This window comes from Acanthopagrus latus, chromosome 7 (genome assembly GCF_904848185.1).
Source record: "Acanthopagrus latus isolate v.2019 chromosome 7, fAcaLat1.1, whole genome shotgun sequence".
NCBI lineage: Eukaryota > Metazoa > Chordata > Actinopteri > Spariformes > Sparidae > Acanthopagrus > Acanthopagrus latus.
In genome coordinates, this window is record NC_051045.1 from 30770735 (window position 1) to 30788032 (window position 17298).

Genomic DNA, 17298 nt, shown 5'->3' on the forward strand with positions numbered 1-17298 from the left:
TTAGTGCTGTATCACTTATGTTATTCATCTGGAGAAACATTAACTGCCAATATTTTCTCCTGGTTATTGGGCTGGTACAAAGGCATTTTTATCTAACTACTCAATCACTTCTTCACCGATACCCTTCTCCCACAGTCTGCCAAGTCATGAGATGTTTTTATTTATGTATGGGCGAGGTTGATGATGCCTCAGCACCTCCATATATTTAGCACAGAGTTCAAAATTGTGATGTGCATTGAGCGAAGGCACTAAGATTAATATTTTGTTGTAATATGTAACATTGCATCTAGTAAACGTTGCAAAGATGTGATCATTTAAAAAAAAAATCTTAAATCAAGTAATTTTTTATACAATATCAACACTGAAACCTAAAGTTTCAAGGAAATTTTAAAAAATCTATATTAAAGACCCACACTTTCTCAAATACCCCCTGAGCTCCCAGTCCTAAATACACGGCTACCTGAGCTACTTCATGGTCACATGTGAACAGCCACAGTTAGCAGTTCTTCCGGTGATATGCTGCCCCTATTGGTTTTAAGTATAAATTCAATATATGGCCAATTCTTGCATACCTTGACAATGCCAAAATGTTGGTTCAACATTTGTTAGTCCCAGCTGTTACAATGTATCTCCTGAAACCACAGCAAAAGTTTTCAAAACAGTATTTCAAAAGTATTCTGTCTTTACGTTCAGCTTCTTCAATACCAAACATATGCAATTAAAGATGGTAGAAAAGAAATATCAAGTTGACTCTTAACGTCGATGTTTAATCAGTATAGGCCACACACTTCACCTCAGACCAGAGTAATGTGTAACACTTGTGTGCAATATTACAGACTAGTTGATTTTAAAAGTGAAATCCTATTTGTAATTCTTTTTACTGTCTGAATTTAATCTACTTACATCTTTTTTCTGAAACTTTACTGGCATACAGGCACCTTTCTGTTTGTAATATGTAATCCCCTTACATGTATTTTACTGCCCAAGCCTAAATATCACTATTACTTCAAGGTACATAGTTTAAAATCTTAGACCATATTGTATACAGTCATACAGTACTCTGTATGTATCAAATATTGAATTGACACCTAGAATCATAAGGATATGCACGTTTGTCTATCCAGTAAACTCAAATTGGGCAAAACTCACAAGCAGCCTCCCAGAGTCAAGCTGTAAACTATTAGTTGATACTGCAACAGAGTTCAGAGTTCATTAGAAAGACTGGCTCGCCTTCCTCCAGTTATTCCTCTGTTCTCCCCAACTGTCATTTTATTCCCAAACACAGCAGTCACCTGAGGCTTTTTTTCATACTCTGGTTTCTCTCACTTCTCATCTGTTAATCTGATTGTCAGTTGGTAATAAGGTGGCATTTTCAATAGCCAGTATTTAGGTAAACAATGTAAATTCAATGTTGAGATTAGCAATACTGCAATTTAGTATTTGTGAAACCAGTGAAATGGTGCTTGGAGGTGAAAGTGCTGTGTTTTGTTTTTGCTATATAAGCTTTTCAGAATTATGTCCACGGCTCCAGTCTTTGTGTGTACATGAAGGAAAATTGTAAAGCCACTGTACAGTTTGTCATCAGTGTAGACAGCTAACCAGTGAGCCATGTTGGTCCTGTTACACTGCCACAGGAAATTAAGAAAATCCTGGGACAAGCTTCTGTACTGTAAACAACATTTATTTAAATGTACAAAATCAGGATTATCAATTTAATCTTCATCTTCCTCCTCCTCTTCATCCTGGTTGATCTGGAAGTAGCGGAGCTCGTAGCTCTCCTTGGTGTTTGCCACCACACGCAGCCAGTCACGAAGGTTGTTTTTCTTCAGGTACTTCTTTGTCAGATACTTCAGGTATCTGCACAGCAGGAGACAAAAAGTCCTGTCAAGTTTGAACATACTGCTCTATTAGCTTCACAATATTTTACCTCCACCGTCATCTTCTTCACTTAAACACAGGAAATATAATGCAATCCGCGCAACCATCCTGCAATGTTTACACCTCACTTTACTGTGATAGAAAAGCAGACCATCTGAGAAAAGGAGAAACCTGATTCAGGACTGGAACTGTAGATGGGTGACTGAACCAACATTTGTTTGAACACTATTCCAGTGTCAACCTGATGCACTGAATGTCATAATACAAGACAGTGTATCATTGCATGTACACCATAGCACATAATCTTGTCATGGCATCAATAGCTTCACAGTTAGTGATGCAGATATTAATTTTCTCTTCTAACTCTGGCCAAGAAAGTACGTAACAGTTGATATCCCAAAATGCAGGGCTTAAAGTATTAAAATTGTCCTATATTAAAAAAAAACAAAAACTTCATATTCTTCATATCACTTTGGAGTTCATGATTTCGTCTGCCAATCATCTGATAGGAACTCAACTATCCCTCTCTCAAACTAAAATCATTAGCCAAACAGCGGTAGTATGGGGCAGGTCTTGGAAAAATGTGCTTAAATCGAGTCTTATGCTGCATAGATACCCGTGCAGAGACGTCATGAGGACAGTAGGATGGAGAGAAAGTTCACGAAGACTGGGGAAGATGCCATCCTAATTGATAAAGGATTAACAAATGAATGACACTGGGCATGGATAGAAGAAATGGAGAAAGACGGTAAGCCTTTTGGCAGCTGGTGCAAGAAGTTAAAAGAAGCAGACGCTTGCCTCTGCACTCCGTGCTCAAGAAATATATGCAACTAGCGGTAAAAAAAAGTGCTACCATGTCACAAATCAGAGCCCGCTCACAGAGCAGCTCTTCGTACTCTCCAACACACAACACGATTACTGGGAGCAACAACCACAGCTGATGTACCCGCATCGATGACTGACCCTGTGTGAGACTTGAGAATATGCGTGTGCACGTTCATCGTGGGAACACAATTTGTCTTTCAAGCTCTCCAAAAAAATAATGCAATATTTGAAGACAAAATTGCTCTGATAAAACTGTCAGTGGAGTAAAAATTCAACACCTGGCAAGCAGGAAAATGAATAGAGCCAATGCCGCAGCAGTCATGCTGGAAGTGAGAGATATCCTGCCATGTCTTCCAGTATGATCTAAAAATATTAATCATTTTTGGCCTTATGTGTGTTCATACATACCTGTAGTATTCTTTGTGATGTTGTCATAAGAATAGTGTTGCCCACTTAAACAATCCCCACTAGACCACTGATTGATGTGTACTTCTGTTGTGGTCCTGTTACACTGTTACATACAAACCACTGATGTTTGTGCATATTACCAGAATAAGGAGGAGCCAACAATGTGCTATCGTATTAAATGGATGTATGGATGGATGGTTACGTGGCTGGATTACTTTGAAGAGAGAACGTCACGTTGGTGCAGTGCAGTATGAAGAATGGTAACGTTAACAGGTTCTGTTCCTGCCTGCCTGACTGCTGTCAGTGCCCTGCCCATAACATGGACAAGGTGATGGTGCTGTGTTATATAATCGAGACTAGATAAACTGAAAACGAGTCACATGAGAGGTCTGGCTATAGGAGACTAAACATGACTTGAATACTACTTGTCAGCCTTCGGTAAAATCAGCTGTTCCAACATTTAACGTTACGACAGGAACACAAAGATTTAACATTAGCCCGTATATTCTAACGCCATCACCAGAGTAATGCGTAGAAGGTATGTCATGGAGTGGAGTATTACTTTAGGGAAAAAATATCTGATGTACCAATAAGCTTAGTCTACATTGAAATATGCTACATTAGTTAAAGTCTGTCACGCATGTATGGCTGCTGCATATCTAACTTTAACATACAGCAGTTACCTTTCTGTGTCTACCATCAGTGTGTGTTATGGTGACCTTGGTTTAGTTCACATATCACATTATTAACTCGGTTGAGCTGGTGGACCTCAAACACAGAGCCTCACAGGTCATATCTGGTGAGGTGTACTGGTTGGTATACCAGTTTCATCACAGTGTCACAATCTGAGGTGTAATGGATTTTGCAATACTGTCATTACCAGCACAGGTGTTTTACTGTGTTTTACTGTGAGCTCTGAGTCCAGTTTGCCATTTTCCAAATAAGCAGGTGATAAAGGGTGAACATGTGTCACTTGCCTTTTGGAGAAGGGCACCTCAGAGGAAACTGTGATCTTGCTCTTGCTCCTCTCGATGGCGACAACACCACCACCCAGGTTGCCGGCTTTCCCATTCACCTTGATGCGCTCCTGAAGAAAATGCTCCTACAAACACATTTGTGGAAACATCACACACAAACACACACAGTGGCAGCCATTTATACACTTTTCTGAGATCTGTGTTCAAACGAAATATCTGCAGTTAGTGGCAAATATCACATGTTCACTGTGACAGATGATGATGATGATGTTTGTTTGCTCTGAAGCATCTTGGGAAACGTTGTTTCATTGCACTGTGTACTGTGTGCATGGCTGGAATGACAGTAACCCCTCTTGAATAACACGGTATATGTAACTGGATTTTCGATATTGTGGTGAACCTCACTGGTGTCTGTGATACATCAGCATTACTGCTTATTGCATTTAATTAGTGGTAAACAGACTATTGAACATCTGATGAGCAGTGGACTTACAAAGTTGGCAGCGTCCATGATGCCATCTTCCACAGGGTGGGTGCAGTCCAGTGTGAACTTCAGGACCTGCTTCTTCTTCTTGCCACCTTTGCCGGTGCTTTGCTTTTTCTGAAGAAATACAGAATTACTCCTTACAAAGCTAAACCAAACACGAAGACAGCCGTTCAGTTACTTCATCGTTAAATCTCATCATGGTTTTCGCTGGTAATGCGTGTTCACGTATTTTGTCAAAAATATGTGGCGACGCGTCAATAATAAATTCATTTCATCTTTAGAGGTGTTTGTTAAATAAGCCGCTGGCGTGCAGCAGTCCGGGCAGGCTGCCCGAGTTAACAACGTGGTGAGTTCTGGTAGCTCCCGCTGCGGTGTAGCCCAATTAGCATTAGCTTGTGGGAAGCTGTAGGCCACAGAAATCCTCCGTTTAGTTACCTGTGTGCTCATAAATACATCTTAAACTCGAACTCAAACATCACGAATCGACCGTGACTTCCAACAGCATTGCTGGTCATATTCGCTCTTTTTCACACAGGAAAACCGACAATTTGGTAGATTTATCAACACGCGATTTTACTTACAAGAGGCGCCATGGCGGAGAAGCTAGCTGAAAGGAAGATCAGGGTTTGCGCATGCGTTACATGTACGAATCAAAAACCGAATTATCGATTGGATCCGTGCATCTTTGAAGATTTTCCCCCCACTTTATTTTAAAATGTCAGAAAATGCAAAAGAGAAAAACTATGACAGTACAACCCCCGGCCTGCATAATACAAGGATCTACTGCTAAATTAATCTGTAAAGTACAGGCACAGGCATAGGTTTTCTCAGTATTTTTAATGAGCAGCGGCTTGTTACTGCTGAGTGGAAAAGTGGGAGGACAAGTATTCAGTCCTCTGTGACTCCACACACTGAGGTACAGGGTTCGAATGAGCTCACACGCAGTAATACAACGGAAGATTAGTTTTTGAGGAGACGCATTTTGGCATATTATTTCATGTTCATAATGTTCTGTGTGGCTGTGGTGTGACCCCTGACCAGTTATAATAGGGGGGCCAGGCTGGGGCCGGGACCACATACAACCCAGGACAAAAAGACAAATGCTTCATTCAGACAAGGGATAAATGAGACTTAAAACAGTGTTTACAATCTCAACATTTTTAATTGGGTAGTAAACTGCTGAGACACGTTATTTCTGCCTGTCCCTTCAGTACAAAATCATTGCAAGAAATCTGTCATTGTATTATTGATGCAGACTCCCTGTTGGAGAGGCCACAGGGGGGTCTGGGCTCAGAGTCACCCCCCCATGACAAAATGACCATGTCCTTTTGGGTCAGCTGCTGGTTCTCTGACAGCAGCCTTCAGTGTCCCAACCTGTATCGGTATATGTTGGAGGTAAAAATCTGATGCCTTCACTACCCATGGAGGGATGTCACTGGAAGAAATGTATCAGATTATATTCAGTTCTGGAGCCATGAAAGGCTTTATACTACTTATACTTACACTGACTTATTTTTTTAGCTTTGAATACATTTACAAATTACTGAATTGTAATGCAACGAATGCACTGCATCTTTTTAATTGTTTTTTTTCCTGTAAATCCAATGCATGTTAACTAAGATTCTGTCAGACCTAACTATCAAAACAGCCAGTTCCAAAATCGTTTTTGGACAATGACAGTAATAAAGACAACCTCAACAATAGTTGCCTTCATTTTATTTCACACGTGATTATGAGAAAACCTGCTTTGTGAGTAAATGCACAGTACTCAGCCAATAGTTTTGACAAAGAGTGATTTTTACATATAGGCCAATGGTAAATGTATCCTATACTGTAAAAGTGCAACAAATCCAAACCTCAGCTCAGGTGTGCCATACTGCAACAATCCACTCATTATCTCAACACCTTGCACAACTGCTGATTCATCATCTAATCCTGTAAATTTCACTTCACACATATGCTACAAGTGTGTCACTTTAAAGGCAGAATGAGCAGGATTTTCCTACCCCAGAAATATTCTTAAAAAAAAAACCAAAACACTGTATAGGTGATCCATGGCTATCATTACTTATGACCCACTAGAGGTGTTTGGTGGTGTCTGCATAGGCCCTGTCGTCTGCATGTGTTTTTATTTTTCTGTGTTTGGGACTTTTCTAGCAGCAAATTAGAATTTTTTTTTTTATTATTATTATTTCACTTGTTCAGTCAGGAGAGCAGATCAGAAATCTTCTTAAGTCATCTTTTACTTGTATCATGTCCATCAAACTGTTTTATGTCATTCTGACATAAATACTGACTTGACAGTATAACAGCCATAGAAGAATGACACCATTCGTGTTTATTATTGGTTCCATATAAGAGTTTCTGTCACAGTTCTATTCAGTCTGACACTAGGCTCGATCAGGAAAAATGAAGCTGAATTACAGCATAAAGGAAGCCAATCTGCTATTCCACAACTGAAACAGGAATAGGCATTGTTTTTCCCAGTCGCTATCCCCGGGTAACAGTGAAACAACTGGAAAAACTGTGGAAACTACACTGGGACGGATGGAGGAAGAAGAGAAAGTGAAGAAGGAGAGTGACAGACATTGCAGCAAACAAGAGTAAAAAGATGGAAACTAATCAATAGCGAGCACTTTGGTGTCAAAGTCTGTTTCCTGTTACCACTGGGACTTGAGGTGGTTCAGTAGTACCACAGGGAAACACTGAAGGGGAGGGAAAGTTGTCAGTTTCCACTTTAAGAGGAATCAGAACAAGGAGAGTGTAAATGCTGTATCATAGTGAACTGGACTTGTTTCAGTTACTGGGAGTATCATGACGGAGTCGTTAAGGATACGTGTGAGCTCTGAGTTTCAGAATCATTGGTTCAACTTGTGGGTCACTGACCCATCGAGCCTTCATGTGGGATGCTGGGGCTAGGTGAGCCCAGCTGTGAATGGTTGTTAAGCTGTCTGGGAAGGGAGCACAGTACTGCATTGTAGGTGGGTGATGTATGTAGTGTCTTAGGCCAGCTCCTCTGTTCAAAGACAGCTGTTCCAGTTCAACATAGATGGATTCCTTTTCTATTTCAACCCCCCTGTCTGCTCTCGCCAAGATGTTTACATTGTTGTTCTCAGAGGAATGATTTTCTTTAGTTTTGTCTGCCCAGTGTATAAATCGGTGCAGTCCTGGCTGCATTAAACAGCATAATCTGCTTTACACTGGTTATGCCTGGGTGTGTCTGCTTCAGTGTGTTGGTAGATTTAAAGTGAACTGGGATATGATGTTTGTTGAAGTTTCTCAGATGTTCCTGCAACAGCAGGAATGGAGATGTTACGTTTTCATGTCTCCTCCTCTCTGTCTGCTCTGGGTCTTTCATTAGTTTTGACAAAGGTCCAGTTTGGGTAGCCACAGTTTTAAGTGCTCCCCTGATGAGCTTCTATTCCTTCTCCCTCACCTCTAACTAGTGGGCCCAGTCTCAGCCCAATGGTTTAAGGTTCTGATGACTCCCAGCTTGTGCTCCAGTGGGTGATGAGAGTTGAACAGCAAGTATTGATTTGTGTGTGTAGGTTTTCTGTAAATCTCAATGTTGAGGCTTCTGCCTTCTTCAGTGTGTACTGCACAGTCCAGAACAGGCTGGCTGTCTCCTCTGACATCTTCCAGGGTTAACTTGATGTTATTGTCCACAGCATTTTGATGTTCTGGAGAGGCTTCCACATACCTGAACCAGTAGCTAGGAGCAGTTCCTGTGAAGGTAATCACAGCTTTGTTCTCAACTTCTTCCATGTCGAGGCTGGCCACTAGTGGGGACACAGATGAGCCCATGGCACAGCCGTGCTTCTGTCTGTAGAAACCTTCACTGTACTGGAAGTAGGTGGTCATAAGACAGAAGTCCACCAAGGTACAAAAGGGGTCTGCTGTGAAGTTGGTTCTGCTGGACAGAGTGCTGTCCTCTAGAAGGCGTTTCTTCACCATCTTAACCATTTCTTAAGTGGGAATACATGTAAAGAGTGATGTAACGTCAAGAGACCATTGTTTCTGGTTGGGTCAACGACCCACAAGTGTCCCTAATGACTCTGAAACTCAGAGCTCACACTTGTCCTTAACAACTCTGGAGGGACACACCCACATAAAGTTTAAAAGCTTGCAAACTCCTATCCAGTTAGTAAGAATTGAAGAAGCCTTTTGGATGAGAGGTGAAATGTCTTCAACAACTGAAATAAGTCCAGTTGTCCACAATACAGCACTTGACTGACCATGACCTGGATGACCTCAGAATAACTGAAATGTTTACTTGCACTTTAGCTCTTAAACATCTTCAGGTGCCACCGTTTTCTTGTGAGTGATTAATCAGTACTGCACATGTGCAGCACTCAACAAAGATGAGAAGGAAGCATGGAGCTGGAGAAAATTATGTCTTTCCTGCTTTTTTACCACTTGCCTGATTGGGCAAGTGAGTTCCTACTCTTTACCTCCTTTGCTCATTGTATCCAATCTATTACAGTTACATACTTATTCTATTAATACTGTCCTCCATAAAAATGTGTTCTTCCGTTTACCATGCACCCCTGAGTGACAACTTCTATGTGTCATCAGGCCAAAACCTCCAGGGTATGTTAACTTTTGATCATGAACATTTGGGTAGTTAAGTTTCTGATTATGATTTAAAAAGAGAAAACCCAAATCTTTGATAATAAATGGCCTCATCCAACCATCAACCATGACTGAAAGAAAAGTTTTCATATTATCATTCATATTCACTAAAAAATGGCCCATAAATCCCAAACTCTGCCAGGGTGTGTAAACTTATGAGCACAACTGTATAAACATGTCCTTTATCCCGCATATTTCACCACACACACTCACGCACACGCACACACACAGCTACTGACAAATACTACTCACTCACAAGCTGATTCCAAAACGCATGTATATAATCGCACAAACACACATGCGCATTGTTTTGTCTGCATAACAAACACAGTATTTAGTAGATTGTGCAATTGGCCAAATTAAGACAAAATTAATGAATTTGTTGAGTATCCCATGCTAGTCCTGAGGGTTGACATAGGTATCAATTAGCAGGATCTGTACCTTAGGATAGGCTGATGGTAATGAATATGCTAAAACTGCAGCAAACCTTATCAAACACCATGTGTACCCTACAACATGCTATGCTAAGCAACCTTAAGTTAGTGCCATGCTGCTTTAATTTTGCGTGCTGTCAGTGTGTTGTCATAGACTACTTAATATACTATTGCAAATTTCCCTGGAGAATAATCTTTCTGATGTTGGTCATTTGTTTGTACAGGAGCTGACCAACTGGACAATCTTCTAAAAATATGTTGTATTCATTAATGTTACCCTGTGAAGCCTTCACAACTTAAAACTTAACAGGGAACCTTTTTTTTTTTTACTGAATTCTCTGTCTCTCTCTCACAGTGAGGTCAGGGTTTGGAGAGTGGATAGCAGCACTGTGAAGACATTCAGCAAGGGAAGGACAGAGACAGACAGCATCTTTCAGTCCCTTTACCAGTATACATCTCAGTCATTTGGTTGGTTCCTAATACAGTGATTTTGACTGGTCGTTGGGGGAAAACAATAATGAAGTGATGCTGATGAAAATGATTGGACACATTAACAACACAAGACAACTAATGATGTACAGCATATCAAAGAGCAACAAAAATGAAACACAAAAGCCGCTACAACAAAGGAGGTGTCAACACTCCCTTTTTTCCATAAAGATAACACTCGGAGGTGAACCCAGCTGTTATTTAATGAAACACAACTTATCAGCTATTATGCATCGTGTCCCTGTGTATACAAGCTGACAATGAACCGACAGACAAACAAGGAAGATGTTGTGAGTGATTTGTTTTAGCCTCAGTGCAAAATGAGGAAGTGACTATCCTAACAGGCATAAATTAGGTGACTATTAACCTTAAATTAGCCTGGAAATTCAACAGCCTCCTCACTAATTACATCTAAATAAATAGTCTCAAAAACCTGATAGAGTCCATTACTTTCTTAGCTAATTGTATCCATTCTATTTTAGTTAAATAATAATTGTATTGATACAGTCATCCACAAAAATGTACTGCCCCATTTACCACTCTGGATGCACTGCTTCACCCTGTGTTCAAGAGCTTATAAACTCTAGAATTCCCTGTTTCTTTGTTTTAGTGGATGGCTTTAGTGCTCTACACAGTCCATTCTGTTAGACGTTTCAACCTGTAAATTATCAGGGAAACTTAAAAGAATACAATTCTGATAATATCTAGATGTGTCTTGTCACTGTTGTTTAAATCAACCCTATCCACACAACTTGTGGCCGGGCTTTTAGCAGCTACGAGGAGACAAAGCCCTAAAATGAAATCATTAAGCCTGGGTGTGGAGAAACCAGAGTGATTATGCTGTAGGATCTGCCATCTTCCATATGGACTGATATTCAGAGGAGAGCTTTTCTGTAGGGTATTATTTTAAGATACTGTCCAGTTTTAAAATGACTAATTTAGAATGGTGACTATTGCCAACCTAGGAATGGGAATCCCTAAAAAGTCACCCAGGCCTTTTGTCCTGCATCACACACAGTGTGATGTGCCAGATGTGCCTCTTTGGATGAACTAGCAAATTTAAAAATTGTATCTAAAAAGTTGTTCATTAATCTAATCTTTGCCTTAACCTCACTCTTTTTTTTAAACACTGCTTGTGACCTTACGTTTCACCTAAACCTTAAGTCTAAAAAAGAAAGATCATTAGAGTATCACACAGGAGCACAACGCCTGTGTCCGGGATGAAAGTTATGTGACAGATCCCACCACTTGCTTTTTATCTGAAATTCTTCTCACTTTATACTATGTGAAATTACTTCTGAATGTAAGAAGCTTGCACAACCATGCACTGCTACGTCTTGCAAAACCACATCCATCTAGGTGAAATACACAGTTTTTAGGGGTCCTACCCAGAGACAGTGGTGGAAATTTCTTGAAAACATTAAGAAACTTATCTTTAAAAAAAAAAAAACAGACCATAGTGAACTTGGTGCAGTTCCTGTGAATCTCAAAGATCTCCAAACATTTGCCATTAAAAGAATGGTCATGGCTCTGCATGTATGATGTATCATTCAACACAAGTCATCAGCGAAAACACTAAGCATGGTAAAAGCATGCAAACAGAAGCACAAGAAACTGAAAGAGTGGCTGTTATTGGAATAATTTTTGAAGGGTGGAGGTTGTCTGGTCTTTAACTGGATTTCGGAAGTTGGTAGAAAAACAGCAGCCCTGCTGCTGTCCAAACTGTCATGGTCTCTGTCTGCTAGCTACAGGCTTTCAGCCAGCTGCATGGTTTCTCTACAGAGGGCAGCCGCCATGGCAGACACAAACCTGCCAGGTCTGACCAGCTTCAGTGCTTCAAGTCTGTTATGTCTAGCATCCTGCTCCTAGGACTAGTTGACACGGATGCCTGAGATGAAGGGCAGCCCAGTAGGAACCTTCTTCTTGTACTCCACATAGTCCTCTGCAAAGAAATGGATGAGGGAGAGCTCCTCCTCCTCGATCCGCTCCCTGAAGAACCGCCAGCTGGCTATTGTGTAGCCCAATACACAAATCGGGTTACACAGCATGACCTGCAACAGTCAACATCATTGTCAATCAACAAAACAGAACATGTGGGAAATCCTCACAATTTTCACAACCAAAGGGGAGCAAACCATTGTGACATCTCTCAGTCACTGCAGGTCTGATCTACAACAGTGTTGGAACATATCCAAGGTGCTAGGGTGACATTTGAAAAGCAAGACATAAAGAAAAAATCTTAAGACTGTGTTACAATTAATTTCAAAGCTGGAGGCGGTGTTGAACAGGCACACACACCCCTGCATGGGGAACGCAGCACCCATGGCCTTATTGCCAGACGCTGACTGGTCAATAAGACTCTGAATTTCTATGTATTTGCACGATGTTCAAATGACTCCCATGTTCCATCTTGTATCCATTTTGTGGCACCAGAGAACATCCGATAATTGTACATCAAGTTCCACACACCAGGGAAATGTCATTTAAACTGGATGATTGTTTGTCACAGCAGGCTTACTTCCTGTTGCCAGTAGGTGGCGCAATGACTACCACTCATTATTGGTATGTAGATTGCTTTCAGAAAGGGACTTTTATCAAACATGACATTTTCGGGCAGATTTGACCATGTACATAGGATATTTATTACATGGTGAAAGATCAGGACTTTTACTATAATTTCATGATTAAGAACTTTTATAAAATGGCGAGCAACTACTAGGTGGATCAGATAACCTTGGAGGAGGAAGAGTCAGTAAAGTAGGACCCCTGTAAATTGCTAAAAAATACAGTCAGATTTCAAAATCAATTCAAATGGCTGACTTCCATATTGTACATCTAGCTGAAATTCTTCCACCACTATCCAATTTAGAATTTGGTGTGGTAAAATGGATATTACTTTTTGCCGGTTCTGGAGCATGTGCCAGATTCACCACTACACTTTCAATGAAAACGTAAATTTTGACGACAAAGCACTTATCAAAGAAAGTTTTGATTATTGGTATGTGAATGTCTTCGGGCCAGGACTTTTATCCAAAAGGTAAAGTTTGGGGCAGATTTGACCATCCATAGTGAAGTTTCAGCAACTTTCTCTTTCATGGTGAAACATTTGAATTTGTGGCACCTGGACATTCAACAAATAATAAATATGAAGTTTATCTGTTTAAATCTCTAGGAGGAGTTTATTAAAGTATGACACTTTGAATGTAGTGCTGATTTCAAAGTTCAGGGATCAGAATTAATATTGGAAAAGGAAAAAAATAATATTGAATCATCTCTACTGTATGTATGTGTGTGTGTGCATACATATATGTTTAAGTCTGATTTCACTGTTTATAAAGACTATTTGAACTGAAAGGCTGGTGTAGCTCACCTGTGTTCCTGTGCTCCAGTAGAACCAGCCCACATACGATGGGTGTCTGAAGTAAGAGTAGACCCCGCTGGTGACCAGCACATGGCTATGGGCCTTTTCATTCTGGACGATGTGGTTGAAGTTTGAACCAGCCGTCAGCATTGCCGCCTTACGAAGGCCTTCACCACAAAGCACCATGAGCAGACCCACAAGGCTCAACCAGTTCAGCTGCTTCAGCTCTGGGAGAGAGGAGATGATGATGTAGTGTACAGTAATGGTGGACACATGAAAGGGCTCGCAACATGCAGGACAACATCCATAGGTCATGTAGGATCTGTAGAACTCTATATGAAGCCCTTCAAACTTAGTGAAAAAAGAAACATGTCAACTAGTTTTAACATGAGGGCTTAACTGCAGACCTAATGCCTGCAAGCAACTACCCCCTGGGCTGTTGATTGACAATGATTATCCCTATCCACCCAACATTTAGACGGGATTTTAGCAGCTACGAGGAGCCAAAGCCCTAAAATGAAATCATCAAGCTTTGGTGTGGAGAAACCAGAGTGGTTATGCTGTAGGATCTGCCATCTTCCATATGGACTGATATTCAGAGGAGAGCATTTCAGTGGGGTATTATTTTAAGATGTTGTCAATTTTAAAAATGACTAATTTAAAATGGTGACTTTTGCCAACCTAGGAATGAAAATCCCTTGGCGGGAACAATAGGGCACGCTTTATAAATGCAAAATGAAGTCACCTTGAGTGTATTCCTTCTGTGATAATGACAAAAAGTTAGGATTTTAATTTTTATTTATTTTTTGGCCTTTTCTGTCTTTATTGAAGGGATAGCTATAGAGTGTGACAGGAAACAGGGTAAGAGAGGGGGGGTGACACGCAGCAGAGCCTCGGCACATGGGTCGAGCGTGCTACCAACCAAGCTAAGCAGCGCCCCAGTTAGGATTTTTTAAAGTGATCCAGGTCTCTGTTTAATGCTCACTACTGAATAAATTACTGTGTTGCGTTACATATTAGGGAGTAGTCAAAGTAGCCAAATCCAAACTGCTATTCTTCCATTTCAAAAGCACTTGAAGATGTTCTTAAAAATCTCATAGAGAAATATTCCATCACTATGAATATTCATGACTAAATAAGCAACAATTCATATAAATGTTAGTTATTATCTCCAACCCACCAAACCTCTCCTCTCATCCCTAAAGAAGGAATGAAAGCAGTGACAACTGCAGAAAAAAAATGTACTGATTTTGTTTTAGTCTTTTTTCACATGTACATAAATACACATATGCATATACTGTGTAGATATATCATGTTGTAAAATGTTGCCATTAATAGGAATTTTGGATTAAGAAAGTCTATAACTTACTTACCGCTGACAATATGTACGATTCTGTTATTTAATAAAGATGTTTGATATCATTCTGCAGCATAGAGAACCAGTTTAAGAAAGGCAAGACACAAGAGGAGGAGGGAGTATGTTGCAGCAGCTGCCTCCTTTTCACAGGAGACTATCAAACAATCTCCTGCATCTTGACCCTTCGCTCTGGAGGCCTAAATGGCCCCTTCCAGATCTCAGCTGCATGCTAAACTGCTACAGTAAGCTGAAGTCAAGTTGGAGAAGCAAAACTCTTATGAAAAAAGCCTCAACATCTGGGTTCTGGCACAACAAAGGTAAGGTGAGACAGGAGAGGAGATGATGACAGACATACCTGGAACAGTCAGCTTCTCCACTGTGAACTCCACCCATGACGAGACAGCAGCTAGAGTGTACTCCACACTGTGGTTTAGCAGGAAGGAGTCCAGCGACAGGCTGCGAGGGTTAATGATGGCCGTCACCAGGTACTCAGAGTAATGGAAGAACGACAGCGAGCACATGTACCTGTAGAGAGGCACCATTAGAACACAAGGTCATCAAAATATGACAGGTGCCCTGGTTCATCTCTGTAGAGATGAACAATTCATCAAAGCATTATCACATATCAGACATATGTTTTAGTCAAATTTTACTCACTGTGATTTAATGGTGCAAAAGGCTTTAAAATTGAGCCTGATATTATTGGATGGGTACCATTTATAAACACATATACATGCTGGTTAAAGGTGGACTATGCAGTATTTACAATAATAAACAGGTCATAATAAAAACTCAGAAATATCTATTTGATTAATATTTTCCCAGAAATGAATCAACAAGCTGTCCTCATAAGGAAATAAGTTGCCCTGAGCAGTGTTTCAAACTAAAAAGGTGGCTACTAAAGGTGACAGTTTGCTGTCAGTTTGTTCATTTATAACCACATATTAATTTATATCAATTATTTATTCGGTCATCAAAATTAATCAAGACTTTTCTGCTCTGATTAATACGTCTTCGCTAAAACTACAAACTTTAAAATGTCAATTTAGTAAGCCACAACCATGACATCCATAAGTAACAGCATATGACTTAAATGATCACATTTACTATAATAAAATTATCCGTGAGGTCGGAACTTATGTACATACCAGCCAAAATGTGTCCAGGTGGTCTCAGAGCAGCTTATAATTAAGCCACAGCCGAAAGTAACTCCCAGGAAACAGGATCTCACAGCAACCTGGAAGGAGTCCGGACATGCAGGTCATCCCGGGTCACTCTCAGCTGTTAATTACCCAAATAAAACTCGCTATCCCGCCAAACAACACGCGTCAGCGGGCTAACCCATGATTAATATCTGGGATTTTAATGAGAAATTACCTGTTAATAAAACCCCGTATCCAGCATGTATGGAAAGGATAGCATCTCAATAGCGTACTTTTAAAGACGGCCGCTTTCTCCCAACCCGCACACTTCCGTCAGAGGAAAGACTAAACGTTAAGCTTCATTTTAAACAAAGTGTGTTAAAACTGACATTGTTCTACACTTAACACAAACCAAGTAAATACTGTATAACCAGTTTTCAGGACTGGGACCTGCTTCATATTTGTTCACGGTACAGTTTATTTGTCTCGGTATTTTACAAAATAAACCTAAACGCACTGAGAGGCATGTAGACAGCTCACCTGTGCAGCTTTACCTGGATTAGGCTTCTATCTGGGCAACACCTACACGGTTGTTAAGCTAATAAGATTAACTAACCTAAATAACGCTAGGTGGCTAATGTTAGCTAGCTCGGGGACTTACTTTACGTTAGCCAACATTAGCGGTGCGATCTTAAAGCTTAAAAGGCGAAGGAAGTTATGACTGACGCCGCTAAAATTAATGTTACCTCTACAGCTGATAGCGCCAAATCTCACGTAAGATAAAATGAGACACATGCCAAGAAGTTGGTGCCCCTACCTTATATCAAATGCTTACCTTGTACAGAGGTCCCCTGTATATGATTAGCAAGAGGCCGTTGACAACTGCAATATGGATGCAAATCGCTATTTTCCCGGGAGTTTCCGTCAGGTAATCAAAGACCCAGTCAAGATGTCCAAACCAGGTTCTGGTCAATGGGATTACAATCACGCTGAGCCCTAAAATAAATGCGTTTATACTTACTCTTCCTTCTAGCACCAACTTACTGCCTGCCATGATGGAAATACTGTGCGAAGCGAACTCTCGCGATACTTAACTACGACCACTGTGACGTCCATTCACCGCTTTCACATTTTGTCAGCAACTGAGTAACATGACAGGACCCTCTGGGTGTGAATGGAATCCACAATGCCACAGAATCAAGGCCATAACCATCTTATTATAATCTGATATGAATCTAAATTTGGAAAACTTATTTCACGTCACTCGAAAGTAAAATACATAAAAATTCACACACGATGCTTTTTATC

At 40.5% G+C, this 17298-nt stretch overlaps 2 protein-coding genes and 1 pseudogene across 3 annotated transcripts; all 3 read right to left on the reverse strand.

Moving 5' to 3' along the window:
- Nucleotides 1-1660: 1660 nt before the first annotated feature.
- On the reverse strand, nucleotides 1661-5289 carry LOC119023398 (60S ribosomal protein L22). 2 transcript variants are annotated; one of them, XM_037105293.1, is made up of 4 exons: nucleotides 5157-5289; nucleotides 4582-4689; nucleotides 4089-4213; nucleotides 1661-1857 (listed from the first exon to the last, which is right to left on the reverse strand). In XM_037105293.1, exons 1-4 carry the CDS (start codon nucleotides 5166-5168, stop codon nucleotides 1713-1715), a joined length of 390 nt encoding a protein of 129 aa, XP_036961188.1. In that variant the 5' UTR covers nucleotides 5169-5289; the 3' UTR covers nucleotides 1661-1712. The 2 variants fall into 2 exon arrangements, with proteins under 2 accessions (XP_036961188.1, XP_036961189.1); XM_037105294.1 differs by lacking the exon at nucleotides 5157-5289 and adding an exon at nucleotides 5011-5037.
- Nucleotides 5290-5426: 137 nt separating this feature from the next.
- LOC119022142 lies at nucleotides 5427-9709 on the reverse strand (annotated as a pseudogene).
- icmt (isoprenylcysteine carboxyl methyltransferase) lies at nucleotides 9471-17117 on the reverse strand. Its single transcript, XM_037105291.1, has 5 exons — nucleotides 16826-17117; nucleotides 15997-16085; nucleotides 15204-15373; nucleotides 13501-13718; nucleotides 9471-12181 (listed from the first exon to the last, which is right to left on the reverse strand). The coding sequence occupies exons 1-5, from the start codon at nucleotides 17042-17044 to the stop codon at nucleotides 12002-12004; spliced, it is 876 nt and encodes a 291-aa protein (XP_036961186.1). The 5' UTR covers nucleotides 17045-17117; the 3' UTR covers nucleotides 9471-12001.
- Between the last annotated feature and the right edge of the window lie 181 nt (nucleotides 17118-17298).

Bases quoted from the DNA above. Each gene is read 5' to 3' on its own strand.
- LOC119023398 (XM_037105293.1), bottom strand. The intron at 4,214-4,581 runs GTAAGTCCACTG...ATGTGTTTGTAG, and splicing joins TCATGGACGCTGCCAACTTT to GAGCATTTTCTTCAGGAGCG. The intron at 1,858-4,088 runs GCAAGTGACACA...CCTGCTGTGCAG, and splicing joins GAGGTGCCCTTCTCCAAAAG to ATACCTGAAGTATCTGACAA.
- icmt (XM_037105291.1), bottom strand. From the start codon at position 17,044: ATGGCAGGCAGTAAGTTGGTGCTAGAAGGAAGAGTAAGTATAAACGCA. The intron at 16,086-16,825 runs GTAAGCATTTGA...GACTCCTTCCAG, and splicing joins ACAGGGGACCTCTGTACAAG to GTTGCTGTGAGATCCTGTTT. The intron at 12,182-13,500 runs GTGAGCTACACC...TGACTGTTGCAG, and splicing joins ACTGGAGCACAGGAACACAG to GTCATGCTGTGTAACCCGAT.